This window comes from Mustelus asterias, chromosome 4 (genome assembly GCF_964213995.1).
Source record: "Mustelus asterias chromosome 4, sMusAst1.hap1.1, whole genome shotgun sequence".
Lineage (NCBI taxonomy): Eukaryota > Metazoa > Chordata > Chondrichthyes > Carcharhiniformes > Triakidae > Mustelus > Mustelus asterias.
The window spans coordinates 12,047,679-12,070,103 of record NC_135804.1 but is presented as its reverse complement, the minus strand read 5'-3'; the positions used below and the strand labels follow the sequence as shown (position 1 = coordinate 12,070,103).

Below are 22,425 nucleotides of genomic sequence, written 5' to 3'. Positions count from 1 at the left end.
AAAATCTCATTTTATCTTGAATAACTCATGGAAAAAGATGCCCCAAGACACTTCATAGAAAGTTAATCAAATAAAGGCATAGAAGACGATATCTGTTATGACAAGGATGACTAAAGCTTCATCAAAAAGATGGGTTTTAAAGAAGGAGAATGAGGTGTAGAAACAGACATGTTTAGGGAGGAAATCCCTGTTCAATGGAGCTGGATAACTCCCAATGGTGGAGTGAAAGAATTTCAAGCCTCGTAAGAGACCGGGTTTGGAGGAAAGCTGCAGTCCTGGAGGGCCGAAGGCCTGAAGAAAGTTACAAAGGGTAGAGAAGCATGGACCATGAAGGGATTTGAAGGTGAGGTGGAGAACTTTCAATTTGAGGCTTTAGATGATTAAGAACTATGAGTAGAGTTGTTATGGGTGAATGGGATTTAGTTCCAGACAGTATACAGTCAGTTGAGAAACAAGGAAAGATTGACTCATGCAACCACAATGAGATTAGATTTCAAATGAATAAATGTTAGCTTTGCTGTGTACTGACTCACTGTGATCCGGGTTGCACCTGATGAGAACCGTTCTGCACTTTGTACAGTGGCTTTTTTTAGATACGTGCAAATCTAATATCTTTTGTGGTATGTATTTCAAAATAAGGTCAAAATCCTGGAACTCCTCCCTAACAGCTCTGTGGGTACACCTACGGAAGGTGGCTCCCCACCATCTTCTCAAGGGCAATTAGGGACAGGTAACTGTCATAAGTCTTCGGAGGCAGAAGTCCATTCACCAAACTCCCTCTACTTTGGGTGGCACGGCGGCATAGTGGTTAGCCGGGTTTGATTCCCGGCTTGGGTCATGTCTGTGCAGAGTTTGCACGTTCTCCCCGTGTCTGCGTGGGTTTCCTCCGGGTGCTCCAGTTACCCCCCCACAGTCCAAAGACGTGCAGGTTAGGTGAATTGGCCATGCTAAATTCTCCCTCAGTGTACCCAAACAGGCACCAGAGTGTGGCGACTCGGGGATTTTCACAGTAACTTCATTGCAGTGGAAATGTAAGTCTGCTTGTGACAAATAAATAAACCTTACTTATTTACAAACTCTAACAGCAGTACGTAGAGTGCTAGCAGTTAGCAGTCTATCTCCGGGGGTGTCAGAGGAACTGACACTCATGGTTAAGTACAAGGAAAAGACTCCCTGATTGGCCTACCAATTGGATCCTTAATCAGGGAGTTCATACTCCAATCGGTCAACCTCAATGGCCTGATTGAAGTCATTACAGTAACAAAAATGTTGGCCTAGCTCGCAATGTCCACATCCCATGAAAGAAAACTGAGGAACACAGCCTGCTCTTGACCTTTGACCTGTGCTGCTCTGAGGATGTCCACTGGCTAATGCAAGTTAAATAACCAATTGTATGTTTCTCTTGCATATTAATTTGCCCTCTTTCTGAAAGAACTTTTGACCTCCCTCAACAATTTTGGGGTAATTAGCAGACAGGAAACCTCAGCAGTGGAAACATTTTGCTGTGTCCCGTTTGCAAGGCTCATAAGTGAATAACATTCTCTAGCTAACAAGCTATTCACTTAAAAAGATCCAACCGTAGTTGACATAAAATATGATACTACTAAAAAGAAACAATTTCCTTAAGATCAGTTGGTCTAAGAAGTAATATTCCCCCATAATTTTGCAGGCGAGCTTCTCAAAACTTACTGTAAAATCAATTGCTATTACTGGCAATTACTCATTTTACTATCTTTGTGCGGTTGGACTCAGGACAGTTACACTTGGTTGTCAGTGAAAATGCTGTATATCATGAAAATACCATAAAAAGACCTTTAAATGATGAGAAGTTATAAACTAGCTGTTTTCAAATAGATTGAGCCGTCCTGAATTAAAGATTTTAAACAGATAAACTGCTGTATGACACTGAAAAAGGTTAGAAACAAGTAATAACGGATGTGTGCCTGTGCCACACCAGGGAATTGAGGATAAGCAGCATGTGATCATAGGTCAAATTCCTTCCATGATGTCCTCTTGTTGGCACAGCACAGGCGGAGTCCATTGTTAGAATTCAATCTTTGGTTCAGCTACTGCTCGAGGCGGCATGGTGGCACAGTGCTAACGCACTGCTGCCCCCCACTGCCAGGGACCATGGTTCAATTCTGGCCTTGGGTGACTGTGCGGAGTTTGCACGTTTTCCCCGTGTCTACGTGGGTTTCCTCTGGGTCCTCCGGTTTCCTCCTACATTCCAAAGATGTGCAGGTTAGGCGGATTGGCCATGGTAAATTGACCCTTAGTGTCAGGGGGATTAACAGGGTAAATTTGTGGGGTTGCAGGTATAGGGCCTGAGTGAGATTGTTATTGCTTCAGGCTCAATGGGTTGTATGGCCTCCTTCTGCACTGTGGGGACTCTATGATTTTATGAGTTGCCATGTAGTTTTCAACAGTCCTTTCCTGTTTTCAGAAGTCACTGTTCAGATTCCAGCATCATAGAAACATCCAACTGTTCTGGTCTCCATACTATCAGAAAGGATAAAGAAGGGAAGTTTGATGGAAAAATAAAGAGTTACTGAGAGTGACACCAAAGAGGTCATAACTATCAAGGAAGATTGAACAGACTGGAAAAGAGAAGACTGAAGGGTGATCGGTCTTTAAGGTTATGAATTGTTTTGACAGGGTAGACATAGACATTGCGGGTGAAACCAGTACTCGGCCATAAATATAATCACTTATACATTCAATAGGTGAATCAGGGGGCCTTTATCCAGAGTTTGGCAGGAATGGACAGGGCGGCACGGTAGCACAGTGGTTAGCACTGCTGCTTCACAACTCCAGGGACCTGGGTTCGATTCCCAGCTTGGGTCACTGTCTGTGTGGAGTTTGCACATTCTCCTCGTGTCTGCGTGGGCTTCCTCCGGGTGCTCCGGTTTCCTCCCACAGTCCAAAGATGTGCGGGTTAGGTTGATTGGTCATGCTAAAAATTGCCCTTGGTGTCCTGAGATGCGTAGGTTAGAGGGATTAGTGGGTATATATGTAGGGATATGGGGGTAGGGCCTGGATGGGATTGCGACCGGTGCAGACTCGATGGGCCAAATGGCCTCTTTCTGCACTGTAGGGTTTCTATGTTTCTATGAATGCAAATCTTACCAATACAAGGAGTAGTTGAAGTGAACGGCATAGATGCATTTAAAGGGTGAGACAAAAATGGAACAAAAGAATATATTGATGGTGGAAGGGTTTGATGAAACTCACAGATACTGTCACCTTTTTCATTGATTAGTCTATTTCTGCACTGAAAATGCTTCATAATACCATGTAAGACCATAAGACACATGACCATAAGACATTGGAGCAGAATTAGGCCACTCAGCCCATCGAGTCTGCTCTGCCATTCAATCATGGTTGATATTTTTTCATCTCCATTCTCCTGCCTTTTCCCCATAACCCCTGACCACCTTATTAATCAAGAACCTATCTATCTCTATAAGACAATATATATGTGGGGCAATGCCATTGACATCCATCCTCTTTCCTTAAAGTGCTCTTGGTGTGGAGATGCTCTTGTAAGGCTAACACAAGCAGGACTGCCTGTCCTAACTACTATGATTATGCTTGAATGCATTTTTCCTCCTGACTGCTCCAACATACACAGTTCTTTGGTAATGGACACCTTCCATTACCTCACACAGGTGATTGTTTGCATATGTGAGTCAAGATGTTGAGTCTGGACAGGCTGTTCACATTTGATGGATACCGCAGCCAAGACAAATCCTGCACTCATCGGACAGCCAAATCCCAGCATTCACACTTTCCAATTGGAGTCATTGATATGCCCCTCCCTATCTCAGGGAACAATTGCATTTTTTTGTATTTTTCGTTTACAGAGGTGGACATTTGCTGGCTAGGCCAGCATTTATTACGAGCTTATGAAGGTAGTAGTGAACCACTGCAACCCATGTAGGTATACTAACTTACTGTTAGGAAAGGAATTCTCAGATTTTTATCCAGCAACAGTGAAGGAATGGCAGTATAGTTCCAAGTCAAGATTGTGGGTGGCTTGGGGGAGAACTTGCAGGTGGCGATTTTCCCAGGCAACTACTACTCTTATCCTTCAAGGTGGTAGAGAATGTAGGTTTGGAAGGGTCTGCCAAATGAACCTCAGTGAGTTGCTGCAATGCATCTTGCTCATCGAAGGTCAGCAAGATCTCTCACCTGAGAAAGGAGCAGCACTCCGAAAGCTCGTGATTCCAAATAAACCTGTTGGATTTTAACCTGGTGTTGTGAGATTTCTTACTCTGCCCACCCCAGTCCAATGCTGGCATCTCCACATCATCTTACTGATGGAACGCACTGTTGGTCAGTGGTGGATAGGGTGCCAATCAAATGATTGCTTTGTCCTGAATGGTGTTGAAGTGTAACACTGAATATTTCACTTTTCTGAACACAAAATTCAATAGCAATGTATGTTTCAGAAAAATAAAGACATTTATTACATTTGGAATGGTTTGTGCCCAACGTTTTACTCCAATCTTTGATGAAATGTGCTCTATCCTTAAACTGCATGTTATGAAAATCCATTGATGCATAATGTGCCTAATTCCTACTTAAAAGCATGTCAGTAATGGTATTAGAGGGAGTTCTGCACCATGATTACACATTCTATTATTGAACTACAATCAGCAAGAATCAATTGTTGGATAATTACTAGATGAGAATAAATTGTTGCCTCATCACACAAGTTAGTGTAAGCATGACAATCTGCATGTCATTTCATGGAGGTGTTGTGGATTCTATTATTATACAACCCCCTGGTTTCTGTAAGGAAAGTACCAATATAGTTAGTACTCCAGCAGTTTAAAACAGCAACCACTTTGATTGTCAAATGTAGAAGCAACCTGTGGCTACAGATTTGATTTATTATTGTCACATGTATTAGTCACATGTCACGAGAGGCCACAGGTTTAGGGTGCTGGGGAGTAGGTATAGAGGAGATGTTAGGGATAAGTTTTTCACTCAGAGGGTGGTGGGTGCGTGGAATCGGCTGCCGGGAGTGGTGGTGGAAGCGGATTCGATTGAGTCTTTTAAGAGACTTTTGGATAGGTTCATGGAAGTTAGTAAGATAGAGGGTTATAGATGAGCCTAGAAGGTAAGGACATTGTTCGGCGCAACTTGTGGGCCGAAGGGCCTGTTTGTGCTGTATCTTTTCTATGTTCTAGTATACAGTGAAAAGTATTGCTTCTTGCACACTATACAGTCAAAGCATACCATTCATAGAGAAGGAAAGGAGGGAGTGCAGAATGTAGTGATACAGTCATAGCTAGGATGTAGAGAAAGATCAACTTAATACGAAGTAGGTGAAGTATGTAAGTACAAACACATTCACGGCCTAATTCAGTGTAACGCAGAGACTCTTCGGACAGAATATCCGGAGTTAGTTGATGTGTGCAATAAATCTGAGATGTCATTATAAGGGGAGTACGATGGAATATTTAGTGCATATGTTCAGAGCACAATGCCTCTTATATGACTATTTGTGATACATGTCTTTGGGTGGGAAAGGTTTAAAAATGTTTGGCTATCCGATTAGTCCCATGTCCCTGCTCTTTCCATGACGTGGAGATGCCGGCATTGGACTGGGGTAAACACAGTAAGAAGTCTCACAACACCAGGTTAAAGTCCAACAGGTTTATTTGGTAGCACAAGCCACCAGCTTTCGGAGCGCTGCTCCTTCATCAGGTGAGTGGGATTTCAGTTCACAAACAGGACATATAAAGACACAAATTCAATTTACAAAATCATGGTTGGAATGCAAGTCTTTACAGGTAATCAAGTCTTAAAGGTACAGACAATGTGAGTGGAGAGAGGGTTAAGCACAGGTTAAAGAGATGTGTATTATCTCCAGCCAGGACAGTTAGTGAGATTTTGCAAGCCCAGGCAAGTCATGGGGGTTACAGATAGTGTGACATGAACCCAAGTTCCCGGTTGAGGCCGTCCTCACGTGTGCAGAACTTGGCTATCAGTCTCTGCTCAGCGTGTCATGACACACGACAACGCAGAGTCGCTGAGCAGAGATTGATAGCCAAGTTCTGCACGTGTAAGGATGGCCTCAACCGGGATCTTGGGTTCATGTCACACTATCTGTAACCCCCATGACTTGCCTGGGCTTGCAAAATCTCACTAACTGTCCTGGCTGGAGATAATACACATCTCTTTAACCTGTGCTTAACCCTCTCTCCACTCACATTGTCTGTACCTTTAAGACTTGATTACCTGTAAAGACTCGCATTCCAACCATGATTTTGTAATTTGAGTTTGTGTCTTTATATGCCCTGTTTGTGAACTGAAATCCCACTCAGCTGATGAAGGAGCAGCACTCCGAAAGCGAGTGGCTACCAAATAAACCTGCTCTTTCCCCCATAGCCCTATAAATGTGTTTTCCTTCAAGTATTTAGCCAACACCTTTTGAAAGTTACTGTTGAATTTGCTTCCACTATCCTTTCAGGTAGTGTGTTCCAGATCACAACACAAGTTGCCATCAGTTCATTTTTGCTTATGTTGCCTGTGGTTCTTTTGCCAACTACCTTAAATCTATGTCCTCTGTTTCTGCCCGTGGAAACAGTTTCTCCTTAATTACTCATCAAAATTGTAATCTTGAACACCTTTATCAAATCTCCACTTTACCTTCTCCACCATGGGGAACAAGTCTCTCCGGTCTATCTGTGTAACAAAAGTCCCTTTCCCCTTCTCCAAAGCCTTGATAAAGATGTGGCATCCAGAAATGAACACAGCTGAGACCTAACCAGTGATTTAGGAAGGTTCAGCATAACTTCCTTATGTTGGTCAGCTTTTAAATGAGTGTGTGGGAACCTTAATGCTGCTAAATCTAGTTTCTGTGGACCAGTGGCAAACATTCAAATCCAGCAAACCTGGAGACAAAACTGCTTCACAGCAACAGATTTAACCACATAAACACAGGAGCCTGTTAGAATCAGAGAATGGCCAGACTACAGAAAGAGGTCATTCGGCTCATTGTGTCCATGCTGGCTTGATGAAAGAGCTACTCACTTCAACCCACATGCCCCCCACCCCTCCAGCCTTTTCCCTGTAGTCTTGCAATGTTTTTCTCTTCAGATAAACGTCCAATTCCCTTTTGAAAGGCTGAATTGAATTTACTTTCTTCAGACGCCAATGCATTCCAGGGCCTAACCAGTCACCGCGTCATTTTCTTTCCTCATGTTGCCATTGTTTCTTGCAAATCATCTCAAATCAGTGTCCTCTGGTTCATGGTCCTTTCACCAATACAGGCAACTGGGACTGGCTTAATGGTTATAAAAAAGAACAAGAAATAGGCCGAAGGGCCTGTTTCCATGCAGTAAATCTCTATGACACCAACAGGCACAGTTTCTCTCTATCGACTCTCCTCAAACTCCTCATGATTTTAACACCCATCAAATCTCCACTTAACCATCACTCCCTTCACATCCTTCCAAAATGTTGATGCCCAAAACTGGACACAACACTTCTGTGAGACCAAACTAGCATTCTACAAAGGTTTTATACAGGTTCATCATGACTTCCTTCCTTTGGTACCCAATGTCCCTACTTGGAAAGCCCAGGATTCCACCTGCTTTATTAACCGCTTTCTCAACCTGCCTTGACATCTTCAGTGATGTGCACTCTCGGGTCTCTCTGCTCCTGCAGCCCCTTCAGAATTGTATATTTTATTTTACATTACCTCTTCCTACAAAATCTCTTCACCCTTCTTTGCACTAACTTTCACCTGTCACTTGTCTGCCCATTCCATCAAACTGTCCTCTTGAAGTCTATCACTATCATCCTCACTGTTCACAACACTTGCTACTCTGAACCACAGAAAAGATATTCCTTATGAATGTTTTAACACAATCACAAACCTAATGACGCATTTATTCTTTACTGCAAGCTTCCTACAGGATTACAGTCTTTATAGGAACTAGTCCAAACTAGCTCCCAGCTTTCTGTCTGTTCTCCCCTTCCACTGAGTTGAAATGTCCAGTGACCGTCGAAGGTCCTTTCCCTCAGTTGTCCAGGGAAACCCAAACTGACCTTCAGTAGCAAGGCTCACTGCAATGATTCCTTCCCTTGGCCCCCACCAGGACAAATCTTCTCGTGTTTTTAAATTTCCACGGGTTTTGTGTCTTCAACTAGAAAATATTGTCCCACCAGCATTCTGGCTGCTGGCCAACCAAAGGCTGGCAGCTCTTCATTGCTTGGCAGCGTCACTGGACCCAGGCAGGGGTGAGTGATGGCAAGAAGGCTGGATCACGGGGTGGAGGTCAGGGAGGTAGGGGATTGGCAGGGGAGAAAGGAGCGGCTCTCGGAAGGCCTCCTCCTTCCTGATGCTGGGTTCCTGAGAGCATTTAAACAAAGGGCCGCCAGGAAGCCCACAAGCTACTCTGACAGCATTGCTTTTCAGGCTTTCTGCATGATGAAACCCTGCTGGGGGGTTGAAGCCGTTAAATTTAAAGTTTTAAAGTTTATTTTATTAGTGTCACAAGTAGGCTTACATTAACACTGCAGTGAAGTTACTGTGAAAATCCGCCACACTCCGGCGTCTGTTCAGGTACACTGAGGGAGAATTTATCATGGCCAATGCACCTAACCAGCACATCTTTTGGACTGTGGGAGGAAACCAGAGCACCCGGAGGAAACCCACGCAGACACGGGGAGAACATGCAGACTCCGCACAGACTGTGACCCAAGCCGGGAATTGAACCCGGTTCTCTGTCACTGTGAGGCAGCAGCGCTAACCCCTGTGTCATCATGGTGGCAGGACAAGAAGGCCGTCCACAGGCCTTCCTGACATGGACTCATTCAGGGCAGAGGCAGGAAAGCAGTGGGGTCCCAACCCACCACCCTCCTGCCCAATTAAATACCCCCCTCCACTACCAAATTCTACCCTTTATGTCCAGGTGTGAGAAATGCTACCTAGGGTTTCAGTAACCTTGACCTAGGCCCCCCTGTCCCCATGGTAACCAACACCTGGTCTGTTACCTAATACAACTTCACACCACCCCCCTTTTCCAGGGCATTTTATTTTCCTTTAAAATAAAAGAGATGTTCCAAAACTTAACCATCTTACAAAGCATTGCATTCATAATATTTTTTCCCCAGGAAACTCTGCTGCGCACTTACCTCCTGTCGAAAGGATAACTATTTTCCACTCCAACCAGTGGTTTGTGGGCTTCTGGAATCCAACCAAAAAAAGGCCAATCTTTAAGTATCTTAAAAAATAAAACATTAGTTAAAACTCTTGGTTATTGTTGTCATAAGTTCTCATTGCACCGAGGGGAAAGAATAATTTATAATACCTTGTAAGCTTTGTCTATGGGATACACTTTTAGGATACAAGTGTGTGAATTCAGAGGTTAAAAGAGCAAGGTAGCAAGGTAGCAATGCTACAAATTATGATAGTTCTTTGGAAAGTTTTACTACTTTAAAAGCACAATAAAAATGCAAGTTGTTGTTGACCTTTCGAAGTGGTTGAACCTGGAAAATGGCTATAAGTAAATCACATGTCCAGAAAAAGAGACATCTGCTCTTCCAAAACTTGGCTTTAACTTAATTTTTAACCCAAATGTTGAAAGAGCAAAATTGGCAGTTCAATGATCAGTGCTTGAATCTGCAGTGCTCTGCATTCTCTTTGATGCTAAAACAACATCAGGATGCAGAGAAACCATCCAGCCTGCCCTAAAGGCTATGTTCAGACCATTTTATATCCTTCCTGCTTTAATGCAGTAGTGCATTGTTTTTATTCAGGAATGCAGAGCGTTGTATTTGTATGAGTGAAGTACTCTGGCCATTTCTCGCTGTCGCTTAATGAGTAATGCAGGATCAGATGCTTGAGCAAGGCTTGCAGACTCCTGGCTCTGACAGTCCTAGCTGAGGTAGATGAGAGATTGCTTCTGAGCGTTAATAACTACAGAAAAATAAATCTGCCATTTTCATGTCAAAATAATGCATTCCATACTGTATAAAAGCTGACACTGATGTGCTTATCTATGCTAGAAGCTGAATGCTGTTTGTACAGAAGACTTGCACCATTTATATGGTTACTGTACCGATCTGTGATGATAGACATACCAATACTAGGTCTTCCATCACCAACACAGCTTCTAATGCTCTCAAACATTGGCCCATGTGCTATGCTGGTATACAATTTGTCCAGTTTACAGCATATAGTTGTCCTGGAGCTGATGTGTAGAAGTACTCAATCACATGGTAAGTACATGGATAACTGTTAGCCCATTGTATTTACAAGAGTGCTGACTACTCTACTGCATGGCAGATGCAGTATAATGTGGATAAATGTGAAGTTTTCCACTTTGGTAGCAATAATAGGAAGACAGATTATTACTTGAATGGGTGTAAATTGAGAGAGGTGATACTCAATGAGACCTTGGAGCCTTTGTGCATCAGTCGCTGAAAGTAAGCACGCAGGTACAGCAGGCAGTAAAGAAGGCAAATGCTATGTTTATAGGATTTGAGTATAGGGATAGGGATGTTTTGCTGCAATTGTACAGGGCGTTGGTGAGGCCACACCTGGGGTATTGTGTGCAGTTTTGGTAACCTTATCTGAGGAAGGTTGTCCTTGCTACAGAGGGAGTACAGCGAAGGTTTACCAGGCTGATTCCTGGGATGGCAGGTCTGTCATCAGGAGAGACTGAGTTGGTTAGGATCATATTCAATGGAGTTTAGAAGAGTGAGAGGGGATCTCATAGAAGCTTATAAAATTCTAACAGAGTTAGACAGGACAGATTCAGAAAGAATGTTCCCAGTGGTGGGAGAGTCCAGAACTAGGGGTCATAGTTTGAGGATAAGGGGTAAACCTTTTAGGTCTGAAGTAAGAAGAAATTTCTTCACCCAGAGGGTGGTGAATGTGTGGAATTCATGACCACAAAATGTAGTTGAGGCCAAAATGCTATCTGATTTCTAGAAGAAAAATAGATATATCTCTTGGGGCTAAAGGGATCAAGGGATATGGGGGGAAGGGGAGATCAGGATATTGAATTTGATGATCAGCCATGATCAAAATGAATGGTGGAGCAGGTTCAAATGGCCGAATGGCCTACTCCTGCTCGTAATTTTTATGTTTCGATGGTTTGCTCCGTCTCTCTTTGTAACTTCCTCCAGCCCTCTCGTCCTCTGAGATTTTGGCACTCTGTGCTCCCCCAATTCTGGCATCTTAATTGTGCTTGTCTGAAGTGCTTTAGGGTGTTTACTGTGTTAATAGTGATATATAGATGCATGTGGCTGACACCCCCAGGATTTTGGAAACCTTGAGGGCCCCACAAATGAATGCTCCCCCCCCCCCCGAACCCCACTACACCCCTAACCTGCTGACTCAACCACTGGGACAGGAGTTAGCATGTGCTGCTCTGTCTGAAGTTGGGAGGTGTGGTTGGGAAAAGGGTGGAGAAGCCTTGTGCAGTCTCTCCAATTCCATGTGCCATTTTTCCATCTTCCTTCTCATGACCCAGAATAGCCCAGAGCTGGAGAATACATTTTGCACTTTAGTTTGGTGCTGAATGACCAACCCAAGGCTATTCGTATTTAAGCTGAGACTCTGGGCTAACAGGCAATTTATTAGGGCTAGCATGCAGTTAACGCTTGTCATATCTAATGCTTCATGCAGGTGACCACTCTTTCCATGGAGGTAGACATCATCTCAAAAGCCTGACATATCATGGCAATCATGTTGGAGACAGACTCTTCCAATCTCTCTCCAGTGGTGTGCAATGCATCTTGGAGTGTTGGCAGAACCTCACATATTTTCTGTTTATGTTTGAAACTCAAGAAGCGGCGTATCACCTTTCATCGAGATACTTTATAGCCCTCCGGACTCTGTGTTGAGTTGAACCATTTCAAATCAAAACTTCTGCCCAGGGTTTCCTCTAGGTCACACAACAATCCAAGCATTCCCATGAAAGCTGTACAAAGTCAGCCCCTTTAAGGTACCGTGCAGTGAAACTTAAAGGGGCCATACACTTAAACAAGTGCTCCAAAAAGTTAATTAGAGGGAGTGTTGCCTCTGTCCAATTTTATTGTTGTTTTTGCTGTTGTGAAGACTCTGCCCTTCCATTTAGACCTCCTCCAGGTGCATCTTTTGTTCCTTTACTTGGTTCACTTCCATCTTATTTTGTATTGCACCGTCATTCCTTTTGTCATTTAATCTGTCCTGTCTTTCACCCAATCACAGACCTCCCCTTTTGTCCTGTATTCATCCACCTCTACCTTTCATTGTCTTGTTTAAAAACTGTTGCAGCTGCTACTCGCTGTTCTAACACAGGATCATTGACCTGCAAGGTTAACTCACGGGGCGGGATTTTCCGGCCGCTCTCGCCCCAAGACCAGAAAATCCCACCGAGGTCTACGGTCCTTTGCATGGTCCATGGCCCGTCCGTGACAATTCCCATGGTGGGCGGGATGGGAAAATTCCGCCCATTGTCTCTCTCCTCAGATGCTGTCACAACTGCCCAGTATTTCCATCATTTTCCATTTGTCTCAGGCTTTCCAGCATCCACAGTACCTTGCTCCAGAATCTCTGTTGCCGGGTGCAAATTGTCGGGCGGCACGGTAGCACAGTAGTTAGCACTGCTGTCTCACAGCTGCAGGGACCAGCGTTCGATTCCTGGCTTGGTTCACTGTCTGTGTGGAGTTTGCACATTCTCCCGCGTCTGCGTGGGTTTCCACCGAGTGCTCCGATTTCCTCCTACATTCTGAAAGATGTGCTGGTTAGGTGCATTGACCTGAACAGGTGCCAGATGGTGGTGACTAAGGGAATTTTACAGTAACTTCATTGCAGTGTTGATGTAAGCCTTACTTGTGACTAATAAATAAACTTTACTTACTTTAATCATTTTTAAAATCCATTGTTCATAAATGGCAAACCTCAGTTTATTGGGCCTGAACTTCCTTAGAGTGGCAGTCAGTGCTAGTTTGCCACTCTGTGCCCAACCACTTAGCTTAATTTTTTTTCCCTACCTGTCTTGCCTGACTTTCGTACTCAGACTGGGTGAAATCCAGGCAGTGCAGCTTGTCACTGGGCCCAGTGTCAAAGCCCAGGTGAGTCAAACTGAAGGAAGCCACGTCCTCAAGTATGTTTAAAGGTCCATTGAAATTAAAAGGTCCTTGACAGGTCAGGGAATAAATAAATGTTTAAGGTAAGTGGAAGTGGGGAGGGACTGGTTGTTGGGTCTTACCGGTGTGGGGTGATTTCACACCTTGGATAATGTCACACCTTGGATCCAATCCAATCAGGTCTGGTGGGATGGGGCGGGGAAGAGTAAATGCAGGCATGCAGAATCTTGTTGGGTCAAAAGATACAAAAGTCTGAGGCCACATACCAACTGACGCAAGAACAGCTTCTTCCCTGCTGCTGTCAGACTTTTGAATGGACCTACCTTGCATTAAGTTGATTTTTCTCTACACCGTAGCTATGACTGTAACACTACATTCTGCACTCTCTCGTTTCCATCTCTATGAACGGTATGCTTTGTCTGTATAGTGCGCAAGAAACAATACTTTTCACTGTATGTTAATACATGTGACAATAAATCAAGTCAAATCAAATCAAATCAGGAGGGAGGTAATGGGAGGCTCCAGAGGGGATGGGGGAGTTAGTCAGGGAGAAAGGGGATTATCCACTGGGGCCAGAGGAACGGGAGTCCATCTGGGTCTGTACAACATTTACACAGAAGTTAGAAATGGTTTTAATTCTTCTGACTTTTTCTGGGTTAACTAATGCAGCAATCCAGTCAGAAACACCCAAAGTTTGCAATTTAAAGGGGCCTAGTGGTTAGTACTGCTGCCTCACAGCGCCAGGGACCCGGGTTCGATTCCGGCTTGTCTGTGTGGAGTTTGCAGATTCTCCCCGTGTCTGCATGGGTTTCCTCCGGATGCTCCAGTTTCCTCCTACAGTGGATTGGCCATGCTAAATTGCCCCTTAGTGTCTGGGGAACTAGCTAGGGTAAATGCATGGGGTTATGGGGTTAGGGCCTGGACGGGATTGTGGTCAGTTCGGACTCGATGGCCGAATGGCCTCTTGCTGCACTGTAGGATTCTATGATTCTATGAAATCCCATTTCAAATGGTTCCCAGTACAATGCAATTGCTTCTGGGCAATTGCTGTGCAAACCCTTACCGGGAAACTTCCAATGGGGGTTCCCCAGCTCATGCTTGGGGTACACCACCCCTGCCCTTCCCCTCTCCCATGCCCCCCACACCTCTCAATCCGACAGTGCAAACCTCAGTAGTTAAGGCCCGCTGAGTTTAAATGTTAAGTGCAGAATTTAATTGTCTCATATTTCTCTAATTTTTTTATACTCCTCTCCCCGTCCTTCCGATCTGTTGAGCTAACTGTGAGAGTCTTGGCGCATCTCTGATAATAGGTGGAATTATAAACCCACTGTGTGGATTTTTGATATTGTGAGACCAAGCGACTCGCAAGAAGAAAGGTCACATTTCTGATTCATTAAATTCCCGTATAAATATAACCATTTTGAGCGCAAATTACAAAAATTTACGTAATATTTGTAGTAACACGGTAACCTAATTAAATTGACCTGTTAGGTTTGCGAAGTCTGAAGGTCACTAGCTTCCTGTGTCATAAGTTATGTGGCCAGACAGTGACAAAAGGATGACTAAATTAGTACATAAACTTCTCTTCATTTTCTCAGAAACTAATGTAGTATTAATCTGATCAACACAAGATTTCCATTCTTTTAACTGACAAGTGTTATTTTTGTTCTTTTTTTAATGTCAAATTGCCACAGTGACATGCATGTTTTTTTTAATCCCACGCCTTATCAACATCCGTGGCATATTACTGTATAGGCACCATTGTACCACATCTAATATGCACGTTGAAAATGATACTTTGACATTCTTTGTCACACATCTGCCCTTTTTTTTGTTTTAAAACATACCAAACATAATTTGAAAGTTGTGATCTAAAATTGATTTCAGTTGCTTGGGACACTATCAGGGAATTGAATATTTGGATATTGTGATTGGAGAACTTTGCAATTAAATTATGTCACAATCTATACATAGCAATTGCCTCACCTAAAAATATTTCAAACTCAGAAACATTATCTGGAAAACGGAAGTCAGTATGTAATGGTTCGAATTTCAAATGAAGGAAGTTTCCACTTGCATCCTGTGTTTTCTTTTATTCTTGCGAGCATGAACTTATTAATCAATGTTTACGTGGTAACATCTCCTAAATTATAATATTCGGTGCGTTAAAATCATGTCCCTGATGCTGGCAGTTCCTTCAGGCAGGACTTTTTCCTTTTCTATCACTTCTTGTCCAGTGTTGGTTTTGTTGGAGAAAATGTTTTTTGTCCATGAATTATACCAGAGAAATCGTTCTTTGGATAAAGTGTGTTAGCGACTTTGCAAATATAACGGGTGACATTCAGCACTTGCTATTTCTCCCAAAGTCCAAAATAATACATATGCAATTTTTCAAGGAGTGTTAATCAAAGGATATATTCCTGCTGTTTTATGATGTTAATAAACAGCTACCAAGAAACCTCCCCACCATCTCCTCCTGGTTTTCTGGCATGCCCATGTTGACCATTTTATCCCTCTCTTTAACCCTTCCTTACATCAGTGACTACACTTCAAAAGCACTTAATTGACTGGAAAGGGCTTTGGGAAGTCCTGAGGCCATGAAAGGCACTGTGTAAATGCAAGCTTCTTTCTTTCTGACTTTATTTTGTCTTTCTATTAAGCCCTTCTTTCTTTCAAATCTTTTCCTTTCAAGTCAAATCTTTCCTTCGCTGGTGTAATTTATTATCAGTTACAGATAAAGAAGGTCATATCACCCATCTCAATTCTACGTCCACCTAAGAGACCCTTCCCCATCTCCATCACAACTTATGCCTTGAATTCCCGGACACATGGAATCCCTAAAGTACAGAAGGAGGCCATTCGGCCCATTGAGTCTGCACCGATTCTCTGACAGAGCATCTTACCCAGCCTCATCCCTGCTCATTCCCTGTAACCCTGCCCATTTACCCTGCTAATCCATCTAACCTCCACATCTTTGGACACCAAGGGGCAAGCATGGCCAATCCACCTAACCTGAACATTTTTGGACTGTGGAAGGAAACCGGAGCACCCAGAGGAAACCCATGCAGACACAGGGGGAACGTGCAAACCTCACACTGTCACCCAAGGCCAAAATTGAACCTGGGTCTCTGGCGCTGTGAGGCAGCAGTGTCAACCATTGTGCCACCGTGCCGCCCACAATTGCTCCAGAGTTTAACTCAGATCTGGATACAAAGCAATTTTTCTGATAACAGATGCCATGATATTTTAGCTCAACCTGGAGTTCTCTTGTTTCCCCTTCGGAAACATAAGTGATCGAAGAGGTTGGCGAAGAATTCTTTTTTGAATTTTGGTGCTTCAAGTCTCGAGGGCCTTGTTTCAATGCCTGTTTCCCCTGATGGAGAGAAGAAAGCTTATTCCTAGGCTATTGGTAAAGCTCCTTACTGTTGAATAGGCATGCTTCCATATGGATTGCTATCTGATGTGTGTGTCCTTTGTTGTCTTCCAGTCTTTCATTAGAGAAGCCATTTGTGACCTCCTCTAATGCCCAATCCAGATCATAAACAGCAGAGAGAGCAAAACTTCACTTTAAATGCGGTGCTGGTATTAACTGGCATTTCATTATTTTGTACTCTCCCCATCTCTGTCCTAAAATCAGTGAACATAGGTGCAAAATATATTTGCCTTCTACTGACCAATTCAACTCACCCATAACTTCATCAATTGAGTAATTCATTCAAATTTTATTATTAGCTGTCTCCCCTACCACCACCACTGTTCCCCACACCCACCTTATCTGTGTTACAGGCAACACATAAGGGATATCACTTTTTATGTTGAGGCATAGTGGAGGTCACATAACCCTGACACATCAGAGCTATTGATCAGAGGGCTTGCATATCAGTCGCCTGGGACTCTACCCCACGACATTGGAATCAGTTCGACTGGGTGGCTAGAAAGTGATCACTTCCTTTACATGGGCAAGTTAAATGAGTTCACCTTCACACATCAGGCAAGCATACTGATTAATTATAGATCATTCTATTATGAACTACCTGCAGGATAGATATACAGCTTCTGAATCTAAATGACCTTCCTATCCAAGTGAATGGCTAACCTAAAGGGTGCTCAGTTGATGATTTTGCAGTTTCAGGATGTAGAATTTTCGGGATATATGTTTGCAGTTCACTCTTTGTCTGGGGGGGTGGTGCTTTAATTCTTGATTTGGGATAACCCTCAATCCCTTGTCTCCAAAATTCTGCTAGCTGGACATGAGGGTCAGCCTTGGGACGTGAGCAGTTTGGTGAAGCTATGTGTGTACCCTGATTGTATCAAAAATATGTCGAAATAATAAGATTGAATCGAAGGTGATAATGGTTATAAAGTTAAACTTTTCAGGATCCTCATTCTGGAGTGATCCCCTTTGCAACTTTCAATAACATGGAAGCTAGCGATGGGTTAAGAGGGTAATCATTCCCCACAGACCTATCCCAGTGCTGAATCTCAGCCGACAGGGAGGAAGAGAGACAGAAGCTTGGGGAGTGGGAAAGTTGCTTTTGTCTTTTTTTTCTCAACCCCCTGTACCTTGTCAGTCATGGTTCATTGGATAGCACTCTCGACTCAGAGCTGGAAGGTTGTGGAGTTCAAATCCCACTCCAGAGCCTTGAGCAAAGAATGCAGGCTGACAGTCCAGTACTGAGGGCATGTTGCACTGTCAAGGAAACCGTCCTTCAGGTGATGCAGAGTGGCACGGTGGAACAGTGGTTAGCCCTGCTGCCTCATGGCACCAGGGACTCGGGTTAGATTCCAGGCTTGGGTCACTATCTGTGTGGAGTTTGCACGTTCTCCTTATGTCTGCATGGGTTTCCTCCGGGTGCTCCGGTTTCTGCCCACAGCCTGAAAGATGTGCTGGTCAGGTGCATTGATCTGGACAGGTGCCGGAGTGTGGCGACTAGGGGAATTTCACAGTAACTTCATTGCAGTGTCAATGTGAGCCTTACTTGTGACTAATAAATAAACTTTAACTTTGATGCATCATCTACCCACTCAGTTGGATGTGAAAATATCCTGTGACACTATTCTGAAGAAGAACAGGGGAAGCCTTTTCCATTTTGAAAAGAAAATTAGCTCACATTGCTACTGTGGAGTCTTACTGTGCACACATTTTAAAAATTACAACTGCACTTCGAAAGTTGGCCGTAAAAGGATTTAAGAGACCTCAGGTTGTGAAGGGTGGAAATCTTCCCTCTCCTTCCATATTGAGAACTTGCTGAGATTCTGCTTCTTGTGCTCGCTCCTCCCGAGAGCACAGCAGCACGGGAGGAGCTGGTGAGTGCGGAGGCAGTGTCCGACTAGCCTGTGACACAGATAAATGAAACTGGTGGAAACCGCTGTGTTCTGCAGTCCCTTTACCAGAAGCCAGCATTAATATAAATACACCGTATTAACACTTGTTCTCCTCTGTCAGGAAATAAATTAAGTCTGCAGGTGTTCAGAAAAGCTTACCCTTGGTACTAATTAAGCCATGATAATTAGGTTTGTTAATTTTATCCCTGTAAGCTTGCATCCCAGAAACACAGATTGCCTGCATGGAAGGGCTTTTAAGAATGCTCAAAGATCACTCAGTCGTTTATACCCCATGCAGAGCCCTAGTCGAGAAATCTGAAATGGATCCACTAAAGGGGAATAATGAGCATCTTAAAATATAAGTTGTTCAGCAATGTATATGGAGGAATTAAAAAAAAAGAGGGTTCAAGTCTGGTTACAGCAAGGTACATTAACAGTGTGGGGCGAGGTGACAAAGAGGAAAGGCTGATTAATTACCACAAGGATAGGGAGCTGCAATGTCTCAGTCATAATGAAGCTTTCCCGTGTTGCCCATCTCCACAGGAGGCTATGGTGAGAATGAAGAAAGGATTAAGGAGCGGGGTGGGGGGGGGAAAGTGTACAGGAGAGAGGGGTTACTGCGTACTGCAGTGTCAGTTAGCCTGTTGTAGAGTTGTTCATCATTCCATCCCTGGCGACCATTGGCAAGGTCCAGGCTCAAGCTGTATAGGGAGCAGGGAACCTGACACGGGCCTCCAAATTTCTCCAGAGCTTGCTGAGGCTGCAACCCATATGCCACCATTAACCATCAAACTTTGGTCCACGGGGAACTTGACGACAATAAGGCTCAGTGTTTCTTTCTTGACTGAAAATGCCCACACACTTTTTGCTTGCAAATGTGTATGCTGCTAACCACACTGTAATCAGTGGGTGTTGTGTGGTAAATACAAACTAATGCCGGCAATTTAGTGCAGTGAGCAGCTTACATTTATATAACAGCACATTACTGTGCGCATATAATAGGACTGTTTTCATACACAGAGCTGTTAATTAAATTGTGTGCATGCAGAGATATATATGTACCTCTTTATTTCTATGCAATACAAACTGGCTGGTGTGTATGTAAAAATAAAAATTCACTATTGATCTCTATTAATCTCCGCTGTACTGTGAGAGGGATCCGCTTCATATGGACACACATCTCCTGATGTAATGTTAATTCGTAATTAATTTTCTTCAAATCAATTTTCAAATACCTTACCATAAACAATATTTCACTTGTGCAAATGATCACTTTTTTGATTTCCACTTGGGTGAAGTAACCATTTTATAACTAATCATTCATTGATCGTAGCTTTTGAATAAATATTAGCACTTGTACAGAATGAAGGGCAATAGCTGGAAAGCTGTGAATTCATGCCATTTCTGTGCCTGTGCCCCTCTCTATTTCTTTCCTACTCGTATATGCTTTTTCCATGTCACTGTTTCTCTTGCTACATTACTTTTGTTAGTTATTGTGTGGTCTGTTCTCTTCCTCTCTGAATTCTGCCCCCCCCCCTCCCCACCTGCCTTTTTGTCCTGCAGATATTAATTCCTTGCTGAGTTACAGTCCCACAGACACAGGATGCCCTTTGGTACATTGCCCAACTGCCCATTATTAACGTGGTCGCCTTGACAGCGTCGATCTCGATTCTGTCCTCATGTGCAGAGTTCCAGCAAAGTGGAAAGGGTTGAGGGTGGATGGGGGAGGGTGTGGCTGTGGTCACTGCTTTCTTCTCAGCAGTTGAGATCTTCACCAGTTCTCTGTGACACAGAGCTAATGGTTAATTGGAGCAGCTCTACCTAGCTTGTCACTGAAGTCAGCTGACTGACCATGAAGAGACTGGGAATGTAACCTAGCATTTCCTTTGTACCCGTAGGTTAGCAACTCTCTCTCTCTCACACGCCCTCTCTCTGTCTCTTCCCCCTCCCTCCTCTCCTTCCCCCTCTCCCTCCCTTCTTTCTTCATCCCCTCTTTTTCTCTGTCTCCGTCATTCTTTCTCCCTCTTCTCCATTGGCCCCACTCTCTCCCTCCCCCATTTTTTTCTCTCTCTCCCTCACCCTTTTTGCTCTGTTTACCCATCCCTCCCCCCTCCACCAACCCGCTCTTTCTTACACACTCACTCTCCCTCACGCTCTCTCTTGCTTTCCATCTCCCTCTCTCCCCCCATGCCGATTTATTTTTATTTTCTCTTTCTCTCTTACTTTTGGTTCCTCTCTAATGCTTGCAGTTTCTATTCCCCCGCCCCCCCCCCCACTTTTTGCATGCTCCTTTTTATTTTGTTCCCCCTCTTCTTACTATAATTTTGTCGTGTACCCCTTTCACTGTTTCCTGTGTTCTCTTGCTGTTTTTTTTTGTTCGCTCTCCTACTTTCACTTTGTACATGTTGACACTGTGTCTCTATTTCTGTTCCATCTCTCCCTGACATACACATGCTTCTCTCATTTGTACTCATTCTGCATCTGTCATCCCCCCATTATCTTTTGCCCTCTGCTTTTGTTGCTGTCTTCATTGTGTTTGTTTTACTTAATCTTCTAAATCTGTGGGCTTTTTCGACTGAGGCAAAATGTACAACATTTAAATTAGGGGTGTGATGCTGAGAATGAGCAGGAAACTGGTTCGACCCAGTCTTGTTGAGGTAAAGTAGAATTGCACCATTTGATCATGCCTGCTCTGGATGGTTATCAGAACAATCCAATTTACTATGCACACCTGCATTATTTTCTTGGAGAAGAGATGCAATAGTTCACAATTGGTTTCCGAGCATGTCTGTGTCCCCAGAGGTAAAATGGGGCCAATAGTTTCTTGTGTCCTTGTGTGGAGGGACGAAGAAGACGTGCGTGGAATCCTTTCCCGGGGACCATGTCACACCCAGGCTCTAAAGAGGCTAATCATTCGAAAAACATCATGAACTGCATGAGCAAATGTGATCGATTTTGTAGCAGTTAGGGACACAGTTAGGGGTGACACGGTAGCACAGTGGTTAGCACTGCTGCTTCACAGCTCCAGGGACCTGGGTTCGATTCCCGGCTTGGGTCACTGTCTGTGTGGAGTTTGCACATTCTCCTCGTGTCTGCGTGGGTTTCCTCCAGGTGCTCCGATTTCCTCCCACAGTCCAAAAATGTGCAGGTTAAGTTGATTGGCCATGCTAAATTGCCCCTTAGTGTCCTGAGATGTGTAGGTTAGAAAGATTTGCGGGTGGATATGGGGGTAGGACCTGGGTGGGATTGTGGTCGGTGCAGACTCGATGGGCCAAATGGCCTCTTTCTGTACTGTAGGGTTTCAATGATTCTATGATTGGTCCTTCAGCGGTTAATAGCGAAAATTGTGAAACGCTACACTTGGGAGGCCCGGTATCAGAACGAAAATGTATCTAGGGTGCAGGTTTTTCTGGCATGGTTCCATTCTTTTATTTAAAGTTAATTTATTGGTCACAATTAAGACTTACATTGACACTACAATGAAGTTTCTGTGAAATTCCTGGAGTCGCCATAATCCGGCACCTGTTCGGGTCCAGCACATCTTTCAAAATTTGGGAGGCAACCAGAGCACCCGGAGGAAACTCACGCAGACATGGAGAATGTGCCAACTCCACACAGACAGTGACGCAAGCCGGGAATCGAACCCAGGTCGCTGGCCCTGTGAGGCAGCAGTGCTAACCACTGTGCCACCGTGCACTATTTTAACACAAAACTTAGCCCATTTTCAGCAAATTAAAGTAAAATAAGTTAACTAATGCCACACTGACAAGATAGAATCATAGAATCACACGGCACAGAAGAGACCCTTCGGCCCATTGAGTCCGCACCAACTCATTAGAAACACCTGAACTCCCACCTAATCCCATCTGCCAGCACTTGGCCCATAGCCTGAATGTTATGATGTGCCAAGTGCTCATACAGGTACTTTTTAAAGGATGTGAGGCAACCCGCCTCTACCGCCCTCCCAGGCAGTGCATTCCAGATCATCACCACCCTCTGAGT

At 43.9% G+C, this 22,425-nt stretch overlaps 1 protein-coding gene across 2 annotated transcripts in view; it reads left to right on the top strand.

Moving 5' to 3' along the window:
- Window positions 1-22,425, top strand: part of wwox (WW domain containing oxidoreductase) — a 924,282-nt gene that overhangs the window by 641,078 nt on the left and 260,779 nt on the right. Inside the window, exon 9 of one of the 2 annotated variants that reach the window (XM_078210561.1) lies at window positions 2,444-2,559. The exons of the other annotated variant lie outside the window; for it this stretch is intronic. Coding sequence (XP_078066687.1) covers window positions 2,444-2,515 — 72 coding nt within the window. The 3' untranslated portion in view covers window positions 2,516-2,559. Of the gene's footprint in view, window positions 1-2,443; window positions 2,560-22,425 lie in introns of those variants that run through there. 2 annotated transcript variants of the gene reach the window in all.